We start from the raw sequence: 20567 nt of genomic DNA, 5'->3' as shown, positions 1-20567 counted from the left end.
TATGTACGAAATTTGTAGTGGAACGTAAATAACTTAGGAGTAAAGCAGACCACTCACTGAATAAATATTAAGTTGTCAACTGGCACACACAAAACAGAAAGAAAACTTGCTAGCTTTTGGGATAAATCGTTCAACTTCCTGAGATATGCATGCAGTTGCCATGAGAATTTCTTTTAACCAGATTCTATGTATGTATTAAGGAGAAGGTAGTGAAAGGGAATTCATAAAATTTAAAATTTTTAAAAAATCATGATTTTTTCTGCAGTGGACATTGGGCCGTGGTGATGCAGAAGTAAGCATTAGAAATAAAGAAAAAAAATGTAAGAAAAATTATTTTATTAATAGTTTGATATTAACACTCTTATTAGGCAGATACCACTCATTTATCAACACTAATTATTAATTTAAAAAAGATATAAACTGTGACACTTTCATTTCTGATGATATTCAGAGAAACAGTTATTCTTTGATGTTAGACAGAGGAAAGCTGAACAACTTGGGCAACTTATTTTGATTTTATTTGTACAGCTAGTGTTCTTATTCTTCATGCCGTTTTTCAACTCAGTCATTTGCAGAAAATGGGGTACAGTAGGTGGGCATGATTGTGAGGGTGATAGTTTTTGCCCTTTTGGAGTTGAGTCCTCACCCTCCCCTTCAGGATATTGTTCCTTTTCACCACTTAATAAATCAAAATGCTGCAGGATACTCTTATTTGGCTCATCATTCTTAATTCCGTCAATACTGTATTGAATTCAGTTGTTGGCAGTACAAAGTGAAAAATAGTTTTACAGTCCACTTTCTGGTTCTGGTGCTGATCATTATCCTTCCAGTCATGTATCTGCCACCTTTATCTTTCTTGTGGTACTGGATTACTGCTGGATGGGGAACCTGATTGTATCTCCCATCGTTCTTCAACCATCTTTTACACTGATCTACGGACTGATTCCCAATATTGGTAGATGAAGTTATGACTGGCTTTTGTTCATGCCATTTTACAATAGAAATAAGTTGGTCTTTCCTCACTGTCTGGTCAGCAGACCTACAGCCTTGATTTCTAAGAACCGTTTTTGCTGTCAGATGGACTTTCCTGAGTATTCTTGACTTCATTATTGTTCCAGTGGTGGGCTAGTTTTTTTTCAGCCGGTGATTCTAGTAAGGACACAGAGGTAAATTATCTATCAAAAAACATGTGTTCCTTTTGGAAGATTCTGGCAAAGTGTGAGGATTGCTGAGGCTCGTATTTGTTATTTTAATTGTTGACCAGTCACCTCAGGGAAGTTCCTTACCCTGATAAATCTTAAATCTCAAAGTGAAGGACTTGTCCTGAAGGAGAACCCAACACAAAATTTTTAAGCCCTTCAGGATTTAGCTTTCCTGGTTTTTTTTTTTTTTTTTTTTTTTTTTTTTTTTTTTTTTTTTTTTTTTTTTTTTTTTTTGCACTGTCTGAAGTTGTAGGCAAAATCAGACATGCTCTCTTTACACATTCCAAAAGTGTCCTTGGTTTCCACAGTTTATCCTGTCTTCTACTTTCTTCATTGTATCATTACCGTCTGTGTCCTTTAAATGACTTCCAATGGTGAAGTATCAGTCTAGAGTAATATTTTCATAAATGCTAATAATTTGAGTTGTTTTATGCCAGTACACCCTGACTCTAGTATATCCCAAACAAGAGATTAGTATTGTTGCCATGGAAAAAATACTAGCAGTTCCTTGGAAGACAGCTTTAAGGGCCTTCCAGTCTGCTGTACGTATCTTATTTGTAAACTCAGCCATTTCATTGAAAAAAGCTGAGATTTGATATGTCTCCATTCAAAAGGCAGGCTAAAATTTCTTCCAAAATGAGCTCTGATCATATCCTTTAAGAAAATTATTGTGTTAATATAGTGCCTACTTTCCTTACAGATAATAATGATGATGATGATAATAATAAACCCCGTGGAGGCCCGGGAAAAGAATAGGCCTTCGGTATGTTCTGCCAGTCGTAAAAGGCGACGAAAAGAACAAACCACTAATAGGGCTAACCCCTCTGACAAGCGCTGTCATTGACGGGGACTACGCTTGAACCCTATGCCCGTCCACAATGGTAACGACGCTGCTAGCCACATGGAAAATGATTTAAATCCAAATAGAGGTGTTTTGCAGGATATGCTTCCTGCAACCACTCTAGAAGGAAAACAAAGACAGAGGATGAGATGGTCAGATGAAGTTAACCGACACCTCATGTTCTGTTATTACCAAGCAACAAACTTAGGAACCAATACAACTGGATACAGATCACAAGTATACACAACATTTATTACCAGATACCCAGAATTAAAATTTTTAACAGAACGACGACTAGCTGATCAGATCCGTGTAATAATCAAAAATAACAGGATACCCCAGTCAGAATTAGAAAACATCACACAACATGTACAACAAATACTGGAACAAAATAATGTGCAATCAGAAGAAGAAGAAAATACAGTAATGGACTCAAACATCCCAGAGCAAACAAACAAAGAACACAACGCATCAATTAAACAATTAGAGGAAAACGAAATCTTAAGACAGCCACCAGAACAAGCACAAATAGAACATGAAGTTACACACATGTTAGATATAGAAGGAAAATTTCAGCTAACATATATAGAATACAAAGACACAAATACAGACATTAGACCATTCTTGCATAGACCACCAAATAACCTACAAGTCGAAACAACAACAACAACAACTATCAACACAATCATACACAACAAAATAAATGAAAATACAACTATGGAAGAGCTACAAATACTAGTTTATACAGGAGCGCTCACTACACTAAATATACACACTAAGCAGAGATCAGAACAAACCAACACACAAAAGAAACCCACAAAACCAGCATGGCAACACAGGCTACAGAGCAGAATAGAAAAACTGAGAAAAGACATCAGACAGCTAACACAATTTATAAGAAATGAAATATCAGACAAAAAACAAAAAAGGTTAGGTAAAATCTCACAACAAGAAGGGATAGAGCAATTAGATGAAAAGGAGCAGAAATTACAAGCATTGGCCAAACAGCTTACAAGATACAAGAAAAGTGAAAATAGAAGGAAACAAAACCAAACATTCAACACAAACCAAAAGAAATTTTATCAGACAATAGATAACACACACATTAAAATAGACAACCCACCAAACGTAACAGACATGGAACACTTCTGGAGCAACATATGGTCAAACCCGGCACAATATAACAGGCATGCACGGTGGATACAAGCAGAAACAGACACATACAAGATGATACCACTAATGCCTGAAGTGATAATTTTGCAACATGAAGTCACCCGAGCAATGAATTCTATGCACAATTGGAAAGTCCCTGGAGAAGATAAAATAGCAAATTTCTGGCTAAAGTAGTTCACCTCAACACATTCACATCTAACTAAATTATTTATCATGATTTGACTTACCAAATGAAAGTGCTGGCAGGTCGACAGACACACAAACAACCACAAACATACACACAAAATTCAAGCTTTCGCAACAAACTGTTGCCTCATCGGGAAAGAGGGAAGGAGAGGGAAAGACGAAAGGAAGTGGGTTTTAAGGGAGAGGGTAAGGAGTCATTCCAATCCCGGGAGCGGAAAGACTTACCTTAGGGGGAAAAAGGACGGGTATACACTCGCGCGTGCGCGCGCGTGCGCGCGCGCGCGCGCGCGCGCCCGCACACGCACACGCACACGCACACACACACACACACACACACACACACACACACACACACACACACACACACACACATCCATCCACACATATACAGACACAAGCAGACATATTTAAAGACAAAGAGTTTGGGCAGAGATGTCAGTCGAAGCAGAAGTGCAGAGGCAAAGATGTTGTTGAATGACAGGTGAGGTATGAGTGGCGGCAACTTGAAATTAGCGGAGATTGAGGCCTGGTGGATAACGGGAAGAGAGGATATATTGAAGAGCAAGTTCCCATCTCCGGAGTTCGGATAGGTTGGTGTTAGTGGGAAGTATCCAGATAACCTGGACGGTGTAACACTGTGCCAAGATGTGCTGGCCGTGCGATCCATCCTTCATGAAATCCTCCCCACTCCACCAAGAGTGTCTTTCCGCCGTCCACCTAAGCTTCGTAACCTCTTAGTTCATCCCTATGAAATCCCCAAACCACCTTCCCTACCCTCTGGCTCCTACCCTTGTAACCGCCCCCGGTGTAAAACCTGTCCCATGCACCCTCCCACCACCACCTACTCCAGTCCTGTAACCCGGAAGGTGTACACGATCAAAGGCAGAGCCACGTGTGAAAGCACCCACGTGATCTACCAACTGACCTGCCTACACTGTGACGCATTCTATGTGGGAATGACCAGCAACAAACTGTCCATTCGCATGAATGGACACAGGCAGACAGTGTTTGTTGGTAATGAGGATCACCCTGTGGCTAAACATGCCTTGGTGCACGGCCAGCACATCTTGGCACAGTGTTACACCGTCCGGGTTATCTGGATACTTCCCACTAACACCAACCTATCCGAACTCTGGAGATGGGAACTTGCTCTTCAGTATATCCTCTCTTCCCGTTATCCACCACGCCTCAATCTCCGCTAATTTCAAGTTGCCGCCACTCATACCTCACCTGTCATTCAACAACATCTTTGCCTCTGCACTTCTGCTTCGACTGACATCTCTGCCCAAACTCTTTGTCTTTAAATATGTCTGCTTGTGTCTGTATATGTGTGGATGGATGTGTGTGTGTGTGTGTGTGTGTGTGTGTGTGTGTGTGTGTGTGTGTGTGTGTGTGTGTGTGTGTGTGCGCGCGCGCGAGTGCATACCTGTCCTTTTTCCCCCTAAGGTAAGTCTTTCCGCTCCCGGGATTGGAATGACTCCTTACCCTCTCCCTTAAAACCCACTTCCTTTCGTCTTTCCCTCTCCTTCCCTCTTTCCTGATGAGGCAACAGTTTGTTGCGAAAGCTTGAATTTTGTGTGTATGTTTGTGGTTGTTTGTGTGTCTGTCGACCTGCCAGCACTTTCATTTGGTAAGTCAAATCATCTTTGTTTTTAGATATATATTTCCTACGTGGAATGTTTCCCTCTATTATAAATTATTTATCAGTTACATTGCAGACCCATACACATTCCCTGATACACTTACACATGGAATAACTTATCTGAAACCTAAAGATCAAGCAGACACGGCAAACCCAACAAAATATCGCCCCATAACACGCCTACCAACAATATACAAAATATTAATTTCAGTCATTACACAGAAATTAATGACACATACAACACAGAACAAAATTATAAATGAAGAACAAAAAGGCTGCTGCAAAGGAGCACAAGGATGTAAAGAGCAACTGATAATACACTCCTGGAAATGGAAAAAAGAACACATTGACACCGGTGTGTCAGACCCACCATACTTGCTCCGGACACTGCGAGAGGGCTGTATAAGCAATGATCACACGCACGGCACAGCGGACACACCAGGAACCGCGGTGTTGGCCGTCGAATGGCGCTAGCTGCGCAGCATTTGTGCACCGCCGCCGTCAGTGTCAGCCAGTTTGCCGTGGCATACGGAGCTCCATCGCAGTCTTTAACACTGGTAGCATGCCGCGACAGCGTGGACGTGAACCGTGTGTGCAGTTGACGGACTTTGAGCGAGGGCGTATAGTGGGCATGCGGGAGGCCGGGTGGACGTACCACCGAATTGCTCAACACGTGGGGCGTGAGGTCTCCACAGTACATCGATGTTGTCGCCAGTGGTCGGCGGAAGGTGCACGTGCCCGTCGACCTGGGACCGGACCGCAGCGACGCACGGATGCACGCCAAGACCGTAGGATCCTACACAGTGCCGTAGGGGACCGCACCGCCACTTCCCAGCAAATTAGGGACACTGTTGCTCCTGGGGTATCGGCGAGGACCATTCGCAACCGTCTCCATGAAGCTGGGCTACGGTCCCGCACACCGTTAGGCCGTCTTCCGCTCACGCCCCAACATCGTGCAGCCCACCTCCAGTGGTGTCGCGACAGGCGTGAATGGAGGGACGAATGGAGACGTGTCGTCTTCAGCGATGAGAGCCGCTTCTGCCTTGGTGCCAATGATGGTCGTATGCGTGTTTGGCGCCGTGCAGGTGAGCGTCACAATCAGGACTGCATACGACCGAGGCACACAGGGCCAACACCCGGCATCATGGTGTGGGGAGCGATCTCCTCCACTGGCCGTACACCACTGGTGATCGTCGAGGGGACACTGAATAGTGCACGGTACATCCAAACCGTCATCGAACCCATCGTTCTACCATTCCTAGACCGGGAAGGGAACTTGCTGTTCCAACAGGACAATGCACGTCCGCATGTATCCCGTGCCACCCAACGTGCTCTAGAAGGTGTAAGTCAACTACCCTGGCCAGCAAGATCTCCGGATCTGTCCCCCATTGAGCATGTTTGGGACTGGATGAAGCGTCGTCTCACGCGGTCTGCACGTCCAGCACGAACGCTGGTCCAACTGAGGCGCCAGGTGGAAATGGCATGGCAAGCCGTTCCACAGGACTACATCCAGCATCTCTACGATCGTCTCCATGGGAGAATAGCAGCCTGCATTGCTGCGAAAGGTGGATATACACTGTACTAGTGCCGACATTGTGCATGCTCTGTTGCCTGTGTCTATGTGCCTGTGGTTCTGTCAGTGTGATCATGTGATGTATCTGACCCCAGGAATGTGTCAATAAAGTTTCCCCTTCCTGGGACAATGAATTCACGGTGTTCTTATTTCAATTTCCAGGAGTGTAGATACAGAGGTGACACATCAAGCTAAAACTAAACAAAGGTTGCTACACTACGCATACATTGATTACTGAAAAGCTTTTGATAGTGTACCCGACTCATGGTTACTACAAATATTGGAAACATACAAAGTCGATCCTAAATTGATACAGTTCCTAAACATAGTAATGAAAAATTGGAAAACCACACTTAATATCCAAACAAAATCAAATAATATCACATCACAGCCAATACAGATTAAGCGTGGAATATACCAAGGAGACGCATTAAGTCCTTTCTGGTTCTGCCTTGCTCTGAACCCACTATCCAACATGCTAAATAATACAAACTATGGATACAATATTACTGGAACATACCAATACAAAATCACACATTTGCTATACATGGATGATCTAAAACTACTGGCAGCAACAAATCAACAACTCAACCAATTACTAAAGATAACAGAAGTATTCAGCAATGATATAAATATGGCTTTTGGAACAGACAAATGTAAGAAAAATAGCATAGTCAAGGGAAAACACACTAAACAAGAAGATTACATATTGGATAACCACAGCGACTGCATAGAAGCGATGGAAAAAAACAGATGCCTATAAATATCTAGGATACAGACAAAAAATAGGAATAGATAATACAAATATTAAAGAAGAACTAAAAATATAGACAAAGACTAACAAAAATACTGAAAACAGAATGGACAGCAAGAAACAAGACAAAAGCTATAAATACTTATGCTATACCAATATTGACCTACTCATTTGGAGTAGTGAAATGGAGTAACACAGACCTAGAAGCACTCAATACACTTACACGATCACAATACCACAAATATAGAATACATCACATACATTCAGCAACAGAAAGATTCACATTAAGCAGAAAGGAAGGAGGAAGGGGATTTATCGACATAAAAAACCTTCATTATGGACAGGTAGACAATTTAAGAAAATTCTTTATAGAACGAGCAGAAACTAGCAAAATACACGAAGCAATCACTCATATAAATACATCGGCTACACCATTGCAATTTCATAACCACTTCTACAACCCTTTAGATCACATAACATCAACAGATACGAAGAAAGTAAATTGGAAAAAGAAAACACTATATGGCAAGCACCGTATCATCTAATACAGCCACACATCGATCAGGACGCAGCCAACACATGGCTAAGAAAAGGTAGTATATACAGTGAGACGGAAGGATTCATGATTGCAATACAGGATCAAACAATAAACACCAGATATTACAGCAAGCATGTTATTAAAAATCCCAATACCACAACAGATAAATGCAGACCTTGCAAACAACAAATAGAAACAGTAGATCACATCAGAAGCGGATGTACAATACTAGCAAATACAGAATACCCCAGAAGACATAACAATGTAGCAAAAATAATACGTCAACAACTTGCCATACAACATGAACTAATAAAACAACACGTTCCCACATACAAGTATGCACCACAAAATGTACTGGAGAATGATGAATACAAATTATACTGGAACAGAACCATTATAACAGATAAAACACCACCACATAACAAACCTGACAGCATACTCACCAATAAAAAGAAGAAATTAACACAACTAATCGAAATATCCATACCCAATACAACAAATATACAGAAGAAAACAGGAGAAAAAATTGGAAAATACATCCAACTGGCTAAGGAAGTCAAAGACATGTGGCATCAGGATAAAGTTGACATCATACCAATTATACTATCAACTACAGGAGTCATACCACACAAAATCCACCAGTACATCAACGCGATACAGCTACATCCAAATGTATATACAGGGTGTTACAAAAAGGTACGGCCAAACTTTCAGGAAACATTTCTCACACACAAAGAAAGAAAATATGTTATGTGGACATGTCCGGAAACGCTTACTTTCCATGTTGGAGCTTATTTTATTACTTCTCTTCAAATCACATTAATCATGGAATGGAAACACACAGCAACAGAACGTACCAGTGTGACTTCAAACACTTTGTTGCAGGAAATGTTCAAAAATGTCCTCCGTTAGTGAGGATACATGCATCCACCCTCCGTCGCATGGAATCGCTGATGCAGCCTTGGAGAATGGCGTGTTGTATCACAGCCGTCCACAATACGAGCACGAAGAGTCTCTACATTTGGTACTGGGGTTGCGTAGACAAGAGCTTTCAAATGCCCCCATATATGAAAGTAAAGAGGGTTGAGGTCAGGAGAGCGTGGAGGCCATGGAATTGGTCCGCCTCTGCCAATCCATCGGTCACTGAATCTATTGTTGAGAAGCGTACGAACACTTCAACTGAAATGTGCAGGAGCTCCATCGTGCATGAACCACATGTTGTGTCGTACTTGTAATGGCACATGCTCTAGCAGCACAGGTAGAGTATCCCGTATGAAATCATGATAACGTGCTCCATTGAGCGTAGGTGGAAGAACATGGGGCCCAATCAAGACATCACCAACAATGCCTGCCCAAACGTTCACAGAAAATCTGTGTTGACGACGTGATTGCATAATTGCGTGCGGATTCTCGTCAGCCCACACATGTTGAATGTGAAAATTTACAATTTGATCATGTTGGAATGAAACCTCATCCGTAAAGAGAACATTTGCACTGAAATGAGGATTGACACATTGTTGGATGAACCATTCGCAGAAGTGTACCCGTGGAGTCCAATCAGCTGCTGATAGTGCCTGCACACGCTGTACATGGTATGGAAACAACTAGTTCTCCCGTAGCACTCTCCATACAGTGACGTGGTCAACGTTACCTTGTACAGCAGCAACTTATCTGACGCTGACATTAGGGTTATCATCAACTGCACGAAGAATTGCCGCGTCCATTCCAGGTGTCCTCGTCGTTCTAGGTCTTCCCCAGTTGCGAGTCATAGGCTGGAATGTTCTGTGCTTCCTAAGACGCTGATCAATCGCTTCGAACGTCTTCCTGTCGGGACACCTTTGTTCTGGAAATCTGTCGTGATACAAACGTACCGCGCCACGGCTATTGCCCCGTGCTAATCCATACATCAAATGGGCATCTGCCAACTCTGCATTTGTAAACATTGCACTGACTGCAAAAGCACGTTCGTGATGAACACTAACCTGTTGATGCTACGTACTGATGTGCTTGATGCTAGTACTGTAGAGCAATGAGTCACATGTCAACATAAGCACCGAAGTCAACATTACCTTCCTTCAATTGGGCCAACTGGACTGACGAAACTAAAATGAGCTCTAACATGGAAACTAAGCGTTTCCGGACACATTTCCACATAATATCTTTTCTTTATTTGTGTGTGAGGAATGTTTCCTGAAAGTTTGGCCGTACCTTTTTGTAACACCCTGTATACAACTACAGAAATCTGTAATTATTGATACATGTTCAATTACCTGAAAGTTCCTAAGTGCAATGTAACATATACCGTACAGTTAAAAGGAAGTCACGCTTGATCAAGGTCCGCGTCACTTTCCATTTTTGACCAGATATAACGTCTGAGAAGAGAAAGAAGAAATAATAATAATAATGCATCAAATAACATCATTTAGCAACAGTTACAACAAGAAATGAATTGGAAATAAGCAAAGATACCTTATGCTGAAGAACCAGTGCTCAAATATGTGACACCAAAGTCCACGTATCCATTGCAGTGGACATTACTGTTTTGTAACTGTAATTAAAGAAACATGCAGTACTACCAATGCTTATTACATAGCAAAACCCTGTAAACAACACTTACAGATATTGTCTACAAAAGGTACATATTTTCATGAAATAGATTTTGAAGAATACACAGTAATGAAGGAGCACTCACTCCCCGTGGTAACAGGTCATAAACAAAGCTACTACTTGGTTCCGGGTGATTGTAGTGACTGTTTCTCCCAGCAGAGAACCGCACCATACTGTCCATTCATATGGACGATAGGTATTGTGACGGAAAATGCGGAATCTCTTCTCAGTTCTTCACTGTAACATGTGTTGATCATTTTAGCAATGGGAAAGGATATGGGCAGTTTTCACCTACATTATGCCTTGTGGAGAAGTGGACATGCTACACTCAAATGTATACTGATGGCTCAAAAATGGATACAGAAATGTAGATGTGATGCACCTTTTTCTGCCCATGGTCTGCTGAAGAAAGGAAGTTTCAACTTCCAGGTAATGCTTCTATATTTCTCACTGAATCATTTGCTGTTCTGCAGGTGGTACAATACGTAAGCTCTCTCCAAATCAATAATAATCATTGACTCACCAAGTGTACGAAAATCTATCAGCTACTGGAATTGGAACAAAGTAACTTGTAAAACCTGAGACCTAGTATCACTACTATCAAGCAAAAAAGGCTTTTCACATTATAGAATCATTTTGCATCAAATCACATTCTGGTATTTAATGTAATGACAAAGCAGGCCAACTAGCAAGAGATGTGATTAGCGGCAGAAGACTTATGAACATCAGACTTCGATACACAGACTGCCTTTTGAAAATCAAATTAGAAGTAATTGTTTCATGGCAGGAGAAATGAACTGATAGTCAAAAAATGAGGGGTACCAAGAGAACCATAGTTTAAATTCTAAACACCCAAGGAAAATATCATCTATTGTGTGGATGGATCTCAATCATGGATCCATCCCTGCCTACTTAAATCAGATCGGCATATCATGGACATCTTACTATCAATGTGATGACATCACAATTTGAGAAGCAAATCACATTCTATCTCAGTGCAAGTATTATTAGACCATCAGAGTTAACTTTTGACAGGAGCCATCGAGACTTGGTTGCAGCCAGCCATTCTGTACTATTCCAGTTCTTGGAGATACATTCAGGTGTACCTCTGATGCCTTAACCAAGTTTATAGCTGAAGAGAATGTAAAAATCTGAAAGCAATGATGGCTATCAATCTTACTGCGGGAACTGAATTATCGGGTTTCATACAAACAAGTGGTTTACTGTCTCTTGTATCTAGTACTCTCTTCAAATACATGTCACCATTATACTCTAAAATTGCATTTAAGAATGTCTCCTCTGCCCACAAGGTTAAATGTTACACATTACTCTAATCGACGTTTTATTTAAATTCTGGTGGCTAAATAGTGCATGCTAAAAAAATTTAAAAAATACACACACACACACACACACACACACACACACACACACACACAGGAATGTGGGAGCGAGGAGTGGCAGGTGCATGGGCTAGGCCTGCAATGCATTGTACCAGAGATGGTGCAGTGCAATGTATGATGAAGGTGATGCAGAGATGTGGATTGGGAGAGGGATACAGGACAGAGGAAGGGTGAAATATTACGTGGAGGGAGTAAGGACAGTGAGTAAATGGAGATTGAGGCCAGAAGGTTTATAGGAGTGAAGGAGATGTTTAACTCCCATCTGCGTAATTCAGGAAAGCTGGTGGTGGAGGGAGGATCCAAATGGTCCAGATTGTGAAGCAGCCATTGTAATTGAGGTTACTGTCCTTAGTCGCATGTTGTGCCCCTGTGTTGTCAACTTTGTTCTTGGCCACAGTTTGGTGGTGGCCATTCATGCTAATGATCAGCTGGTTGGTTGTCATACCAACATAGAAAAGTGTGCATTGATTGCGGTGGAGTTGGTATGTTTCAAGGCTGCTTTTACAGATGGCCCTGCCTATGAAGGACATGATAAACCTGTGACAGAACTGTAGTAGGAAGTGCTGAATGGGTGAACTGGACAGGTCATACCCATTGGTCTTTTTGTGGGTGTGATCTTTGTGGCACAAGGGGTTGAGAGTGGGAGTGGCACAGGGATGGACCAAGATGTTGTGTAGGTTGGGTGCATAATGGAATATCAATTTGGGAGGGGTGGTGAGGATCTTGGGTAGGGTGATCCTTATTTCTGGGTATGTTCAGAGATGATCAAAGCCCCGGTGAAGGATATGGTTCAGTTGTTTCAATCGAGGATGATATTGGGTGATGAAGGGGATGCTCCTATGTAGCTGTTTGTATGAGGTGGTGGAAGGATTTAGGGATGTGTGAGGATATAGCACAGGCACCTTTTTTGCATGTTAGGTTTGGCCAGTGGTGTCTGTCTGTGAAGATCCTCATGGTACCCTCATGATACCGGGTGCAGGAGTACTTGTCACTGCAGATATGCTGTCCATGGATGGCCAGTTTGTAGGGAAGTGCTTTCTTAGTGCGGAAATGACAGCTAATAAAATGAAGGTTCTATTGGTGGTTAATGAGTTTAATATGGACAAAGATGTAAATGGAGTAATCAGGTAGGTGGAGGTTAACATCCAGGTAGGTGGCACATTGTATTAAGGAAGACTAGGTGAAGTGGGTGGCAGAGGTGTTGGGATGATGGAAGAATTGAGGATGGGTGTTTTGTCCCTGAGCCCAGGTCATGAAGATATCATCAGTGAACCTGAATCAGAAAAGTGCTTTGGGGTTTTGAGAGGCTAGCAAAGCTTCCTCTAGATAGCCAATAAAAAGGTTAGCATAGGACAGCGTCATATAGGTATCAGTGTCTGTACCATGGATTTGTTTATAAAGCTTCCCCTCAAAGGAGTAGTAGTTGAGTGTCAGGGTGCAGTCGGTAAGGGGTATAAGGAATGAGGTAATGGGTTTGGAGTCTGACAGATGTTGGGCAAGTTACTGTTCGGCAGTGGCAAGACCTTGGGCATGAGGAAGATTGGTGTCTTGGGAGGCAGAATCAGCATAGATGATTAGGGATCCAGATGGGTTGGGACGATGGAAAGTCGATGATGGGAATGGTTTGTATCTTTGATGTGTGAGGCTAGGTTTCAGCCAATTGGTAGGAGGAATTGGTCAACAAAAGCAGAATTTCTTTCAGTAGGAAGACAATAAGTAGTTGCAATGGGGTGTCCAGAATTGTTCAGTTTGCAGATTTTTGGGGAGCATATAGAACGCGGGTATGCAGAATGTTGTTGGGTTGAGAAGGGTGATGGACTTATGGGAGAGGTTCTGAAGCTTAATGGTACAAATTATGCAGTTCTTGATCTTTGAAATGGGATTTGTAGAATGTTAATCTGCCTTACGATTGAAGTTGTATTAAATAATAATAATAATAATAATAATAATAATAGTGATATAGTGTATCTGTTCATACAGCCCATTAAGTACTAGGATGGTTTAGTCCCACATTTGAAGGCAGATGTTTGTTGTCAACACAGTGTGGTGTTATTGTGTGCCTCCATCTTTTAAATGACATAGGAACAAAGAAACACTAAGTAATAGCTAGTTTGGTTTTGACAGTCATTTCTGTAAGATTTGCAATGTGGTATTTCTTCTACACAGTTTGCCTGATGTAGGTTAGATGTTACACATCAACTTGAGCCTTACTTTTGTATGAGAAAATTAGTGCTGGGATAAAGGTGAACCAGGGTGCTGCTTGTGATGGTCAGACATCTGTTTTGATGATTGATCAGCACGCCCAGCAAATGTGGTTACTGAAGAGGTCATTGATACGAGTCCATGATATGATTCTTGCTGACAACCGAATAAAAGTGCCCAATGTACAATGGGCCATAAGTGTTTATATGGGATTGGCAGTTAATATTTTACATGATATGTTGATGATGAAAAAAATTATTGACCTCTGCCATAATTGCTATGCTGGACAGCAGTTGGGTTCTAACCCACCAGGGTAGCCGAGAGCGCTAACGCGCTGCTTCCTGGATTCGGGTAGGTGCTCCGGCCCTGGATCGAATCCGCCCGGCAGACTAATGATGACGGCCGGTGTGCCAGCCAGCCTGGATGTGGTTTTTAGGCGGTTTTCCACATCCTACTAGGTGAATACTGGGTTGGCCCCCACATCCCGCTTCAGTTACACGACTCGCAGACATTTGAAACACATTCACACTATTTCATGATTTACACTAAATGCAGACAGCTGGGGTACACTACTTCTGTCCCGGGGGGTATATGGGGTGACGGCAGGAAGGGCATCTGGCCACCCCTTAAAATTAACCATGCCAATTCCAGCCTTAACCCTGCTGACCCTGCACACAATGCAGGATATATATAAAAAAAAAGAAAGAAAGACAGCAGTTGGGTTCTACTTTCAACTTTGAATCTGTTTTCCACACTTGGTGCTCTCTATCTCTCACAACATTTAGGAATTTAATTTTTGATAACTAAAATTCGACGTTGTCTGGACAGAATATATTTTTAGACTTTATTATTTCATACTGGTATTGAGGTTGCATCCTCATATTCACTGGTAGTTACAGTGTACCACTGAAGTTGCATATGTGGCCCCATATTGTTCCAGTATAATAGAATTTCAAAATAAATCATATATAGCCCACGATGACTTTGTAATTAAAAATAAACTTCCTGAGTATGTTGTTATATTTTGAGAAATTTAAGCAACAGTTTTTGCATAAAATTATCACTGTCTATAAGACCTAGATTCATCATCATGTCCCAGAAACAAAGGAACAATAAAAAAAAAATGGGCTGAGACTGATGAATCTGCACCACATAAGGCATGGACTGCCAAGTTATGACACCAATATTATGGGATTCAAAGGTTGTAGAATTCTGCAGATAAAGGGAAAACAATTGCTACACTGTGATGCAATAAGAGAGTACTTCAGTATGAAACTGAAGGAAATTTGCCTCCATTTGGTGAAGAAGAACATGCTGTTTCATGATGACAGCCGTTCTTTCAATAATGGATATCTGTCTCATGATGTATCCACTGCACGGATGTTCATCTTTTGGGTGAAATCAAAAGACATGCCTGCTTATTTTATCAAAGTTTTATTACATAGCAATTTATTTGCTGGTATTGTTGTCTCCTCTCAGAGGTACGATGATCTTGAGTTCTTGTTGTACAAAGAAATCTGTAATTCTGTAATTTTTCAGCATTTTAAATGGAAAATGTTCACACTTTTAACATCTGCATTATGGAACATTCACTTGATTAGTTGACAACAATTAACATCAATTCACTCACTTGAGCTATGATCTCTAATTAAATGAAAACGTCTTTACTCTTTACAATAACTAAAACCCAACTGCTTTTTACAACAACTAAAATGAGTGCTTCTTACAGTTTTGTTGCCAGTTGCAAGAGAGAGTTCAAGGACTGCATTTGTAGGGCAAAGTCTTAAACTAGGTAGCTCACTGGCAAAGATATTATTTGAATGTTTAACATAGCTCAGTGGAAAACAGAGGTACATATTTTTATTTAGAAGCTTGAAAATTATCTTAATCACACAAAATGTAAACAGCAGTGGCTGAAGTGTGGAATCCTGGTATAAATAATTTTGTATGAGCTGCTTTTCTTATAAATTAAAATATTGATACTCATTAGTATCAGAGTTCATAATGAGTATTAAGGATGAATTGTACTAGGAATTGCTGCCACAATCCTTGTACTCGCATGACCTGTCTCCTGCTATTTCTTCTTATTTCCAAAACAAGAAGAAATAGGTATCCGGTAAAAAATTCCACTCAAATTCAGTCATCATGAAGGTAGGGGCATGGTTTAGAGCGCTTGAAAATTCCTGTATTTTGGATGGTTTATAAAACAGGGCAAGACATTGGAAAAAGGTATATCCTTTAAAGGCAATTACGTTGAAAAGTAAATAATTTGTTTTTGGAAAAAAGGAGACTTCTTCATTCCTAACATTTTTTCGTATTGAAGTACCCTTGTACGTCGTGAGATAGTAAATAGCACTGTAGACAGAAATGCAGCTAACTTAAATCAACATGTGAACATGTTCTATGCTATGACTTTGATATATATATATATATATATATATATATATATATATATATATATATATATATATATATATATATATATATATATATATACCATTCAAGATATATATATATATATATATCTTGAATGGTATATAAATTTTCAGTATAAGTTTGGTAATAAATGTTCTTTCTCTCTCCCTTTTTTAGTTTGAGAATATGGGACACCCGTTCATCGCCTCAGGATGCAAATAAATTAACTGTGGAGAATGCTCATGAAAGTGATGTGAATGTCATCAGTTGGAATAAGCATGAACCACTCATTGTTTCAGGAGGAGATGATGGCATTCTCCATATATGGGATTTAAGAATGTTCAAGGTACTGTTAGTAAATCTGCTTTACACAATTTATAGCAAACAAATTACTGAGTATTTGACATAAACTTGTCACAATAATAATGGTAGAAGAAAGTAAGTTACTTATGAAGGTTTAATGGAAGAATTTTACTCGTATTTGGTTCAGTTCTCTGGATCACATAGACATAATGACTGTCTGCTTCAGCAAAGAAAGAAACAAAGAAAAACAAATAGTTGAAACTAGTTAAGAATGGCATGAAAGAAAAAATAATGTGTTTTTGACAGGCACCCATGAATGAGTTGCACTAAGCATTCTTCCATTTTTTTGTCACTTTGAAAGTGTGGTGAAAATAACAAAAGTATTTTTTTTCCTGAAAGCTTCCCTTCATATCCCTTTCCTTCAGAATTTTGTGGTTTGTGGATTGGATAACCAAATGGAAGACCTAAGTCTCTGTTAACTATCCATTCATCATAATTTCCCCCCACTCATTTCCACAAGATAGTTAGTTTCAACTCAACACCCGAAAGGTATTTAAATCGTGTACCTTTTCAAGTGAGAGAGAGTCAGGAAGTTGCTATGTGCAGAGGTTTAACTGTGCTGAAATATGAATTTCCCACTATTATCACATAGAGAATCATGATGTACTTTTAAAAAGATTGTAACATGCACATATCATTGAGTTGTTTCCTTGGAGAGCTGCTCTGCAAAGTGCTGAGCATGTCCTTACACAATTTTACTCACCAAATGTACCTCTCATATAATACAATGCTATCTGAATGATATGTAGACCAAATACAATTAAAAAAGAAAGAAAAATGAGAACTCTTGTTCAGCTTGTGTGAACAGGTGTATCTCCTCAAACAATTCAGTGAATGTGGCATAGTCTGCATTCTTGTACTGTTCTTGAGGAAAATTTAATAGGCAAGTACATTATTCTGGGGACCGAGCACAGATTGTTTCTTTTGTGTTTGGGAAGATCAAGAAATCAGGTCAGATCAGCTCTGGTCTTTTAGTGCATGCTGGAGACAAGATGTGTCATGTTAGAACAAGAATTTAACAAATGTCTGCCTCAATTGCTTCTCCTGCATTATTTATCTCTCTCTCTCTCTCTCTCTCTCTCTCTTTAAAATAAATCCTATTGCAATGAATGGTGTAAGCACTACTTTTTTGCCACAGTCTTCAATCCTTATCTTACAAGAGTGCTTTGTTCTTTGGGTCTGATTGATACACCCATATTTTGTGATCTATTAACACGTTGAATATCACTTTTTCTATGTATTATAATTGGAACTATCAAGTATCTGTTGACAAAACTCTAAATTTATAAAAGGTTTTATTCCCTCTTGATCACAGAGGTTGTGATCCAGACAGAAGAAATTGTTATAAATTGTGAAGATCACAGATAGAAAGACAATATGTCACAGCTTAAAATGACTGTTTTGATCCAAGCAGTAACAAAAACTTCAAAATTATAAGGATTACAGATCCCAGGATACCTTGTCACAGCTTAAAGAACAATTGCTATGCCTCTGCTCCTGGGTCAATGTGATACCCACCAACTGCGGGTCATCTTCGCATGAAGACTACCACATGTATCTCAAAAATAGCATTTGATCAGGTCTCATGAGTAAAAAAATATTCTTGTTAGTGCAGCCTATATTTCCTGCAATTACAAATGATTTTTTTTTACGCGGAGTATTTTATAAGTGCCCATACCAGGTTTTATCTTTCACAGAATGTATTTTATTAGTCTTAATTTTCTCAACAACTGACAGATTGTGACTATGGGAGCAGAAGTGAACTCCTGACATGCGTTTCCTAAAAGTATATATTCAGACTCCACCACTGTAAATATTGCACATTGTTAAAATTTGCAAAAATAATTAAGAAAGAATGAATGATGATACAATTTACTGCTGCTGCTGTAAGTGCTATTAAAGAACAGAAAGTAGTGGTTCCCAAATCTTTCTGTATATGCTTGTTATGATTGAATTACATTTAAATGTTTGTATTGGTATCAATTACATTCCAAAAATTCATCTTTTCCACTGTTTTATTGGAGTGATGACTTCTTTGTTAGTCTATGTGCTTGGTCTTATTTTTTCTTTGTGTTGAATAGTCTGAACTGAGTATGTATTTGCCGCTGTTTTTTTGTGTGATGTTACTTGCAAGTGATACTACTTTTTTGTGTACTCTGGCTTACTTTTAAAATGAATTATTTCATAAATGATGTTGAGAATAAATGATGGGAAACTGTGATCAACTGAAGGCCATGAGAAATGGGGAAAAGCATTTGTAATTCTTTTTGAAAATGCAAGGAATTTTTAAAGAAGACTTTCCATAACAAAGAAAACAAAGGGAAGCAAACAGAACAGATATGTTAGCCAGAAATCATGATGCTTATAAAATTATTACTCCATTCCCACATATCAGATTATTAGTTTATTTGTACCTGAATGTAGTTTTATTTCTTATATTGCTGGTAATATTAATTTCGTTTCATTTACCTTTCTATTTACCAATTCTTTTTTGCTGTTGTGTCTCTGTTGTCCCTATTCCCAGATTTTTATTTTTGTCTCGTGTTTTATTTAGCTGACTATGCTGCATGTATCACACTTATTGTTTTTAATCATGTGTAACATTTCTTTGTTATTGCAATCTTAATTTGTTGGGAATCTGTCTTTCACTTTAATAACTCATCAGTTTGGTGTGAAACAAAATTCACCATGAATTATTAATCATATGTTTTCCCCTCAACATCTGTTTGGTACTGAAAGTCAGTTCAGTTTACAACTGAAAGTAGGTTCATATTTGATGTATTTTTATGTACTGTGCAAAATTTCAAGTCAGTTGATAAATTCATCCTTCATAAATACTGTTTTCAATTCTCTTACTCCAATTTACAAAGCCTCAGCTACGAATTTTTGTTCAATGTTTCAAGGAGTACCACCACACTCTTCATCAAGAATGAAACTGACCTACTACTGCTGTAAAACACACCTTTGCTTCCATCGTGCATACCAGCTGAAATATACCTTACTTGTCTTGCAGCATAAACATGTTGTCATGGGGAGAGCATGATTGTTATATATACAATATGGCATTGATCTTGGTCTGGAGGGAGGAAACTTCTTCATTTTTTGCATTTTGAGTGTGACAGCCCTGGACTTCCAAAGACAGAATGTTGCAGAAGATAGAATATTGTAGACTGGTCTATGACACTAACTACTGTGTGTGATGGTGGGATTGAGAAGGCTGATAAAAAATATAATCATGTTTGCATAAAACAAACAGTTATTCCTCAACATAAACTCCATACAGCTCAGTGCAATTATTACAACAATATTCCAGTATTTTTGTCCCTCCGCCCCCCCCCCCCCAAAAAAAAAGAAAAAAAAATTATTTTTGATTCTACATAACACGTGTTTGCCATAGAAGTAATCTCCTTACTTGATGACCGCTTGTCCTGTCCACTCACTCTCTTTCCAAGCCTTTTTTTTTTAATTCTGTGAAAGGAATAGTTTGTTTGGGGAACTATTTTGAGGCCCAGTTCATATGCTTTTGCTGTCACAATAGTCGCTATGTGAGCAAATGCTAGTGTGGGATGCCACAAGCCCCAAATACTATCTTGTAATCCTTGGCAGTTTCTCTGTTGAGTAAGCATACGAGACACCCTCTCAAACTCGGCTTCTTCACATGCCAAATTCAG

The 20567-nt window shown here is 39.8% G+C and overlaps 1 protein-coding gene across 1 annotated transcript in view; it reads left to right on the top strand.

The window, feature by feature from the left end:
• The window catches only part of LOC124606654 (glutamate-rich WD repeat-containing protein 1), a 73998-nt gene that overhangs the window by 31614 nt on the left and 21817 nt on the right, over nt 1–20567 (top strand). The window contains exon 6 of the mRNA XM_047138656.1: nt 16711–16879. Coding sequence (XP_046994612.1) covers nt 16711–16879 — 169 coding nt within the window. The remainder of the gene's footprint in view (nt 1–16710; nt 16880–20567) is intronic.

Source organism: Schistocerca americana, chromosome 3 (assembly GCF_021461395.2).
Source record: "Schistocerca americana isolate TAMUIC-IGC-003095 chromosome 3, iqSchAmer2.1, whole genome shotgun sequence".
Classification (NCBI taxonomy): domain Eukaryota; kingdom Metazoa; phylum Arthropoda; class Insecta; order Orthoptera; family Acrididae; genus Schistocerca; species Schistocerca americana.
The sequence above is the reverse complement of the archived record's forward strand: the minus strand, read 5'-3'. Positions and strand labels throughout refer to the sequence as shown.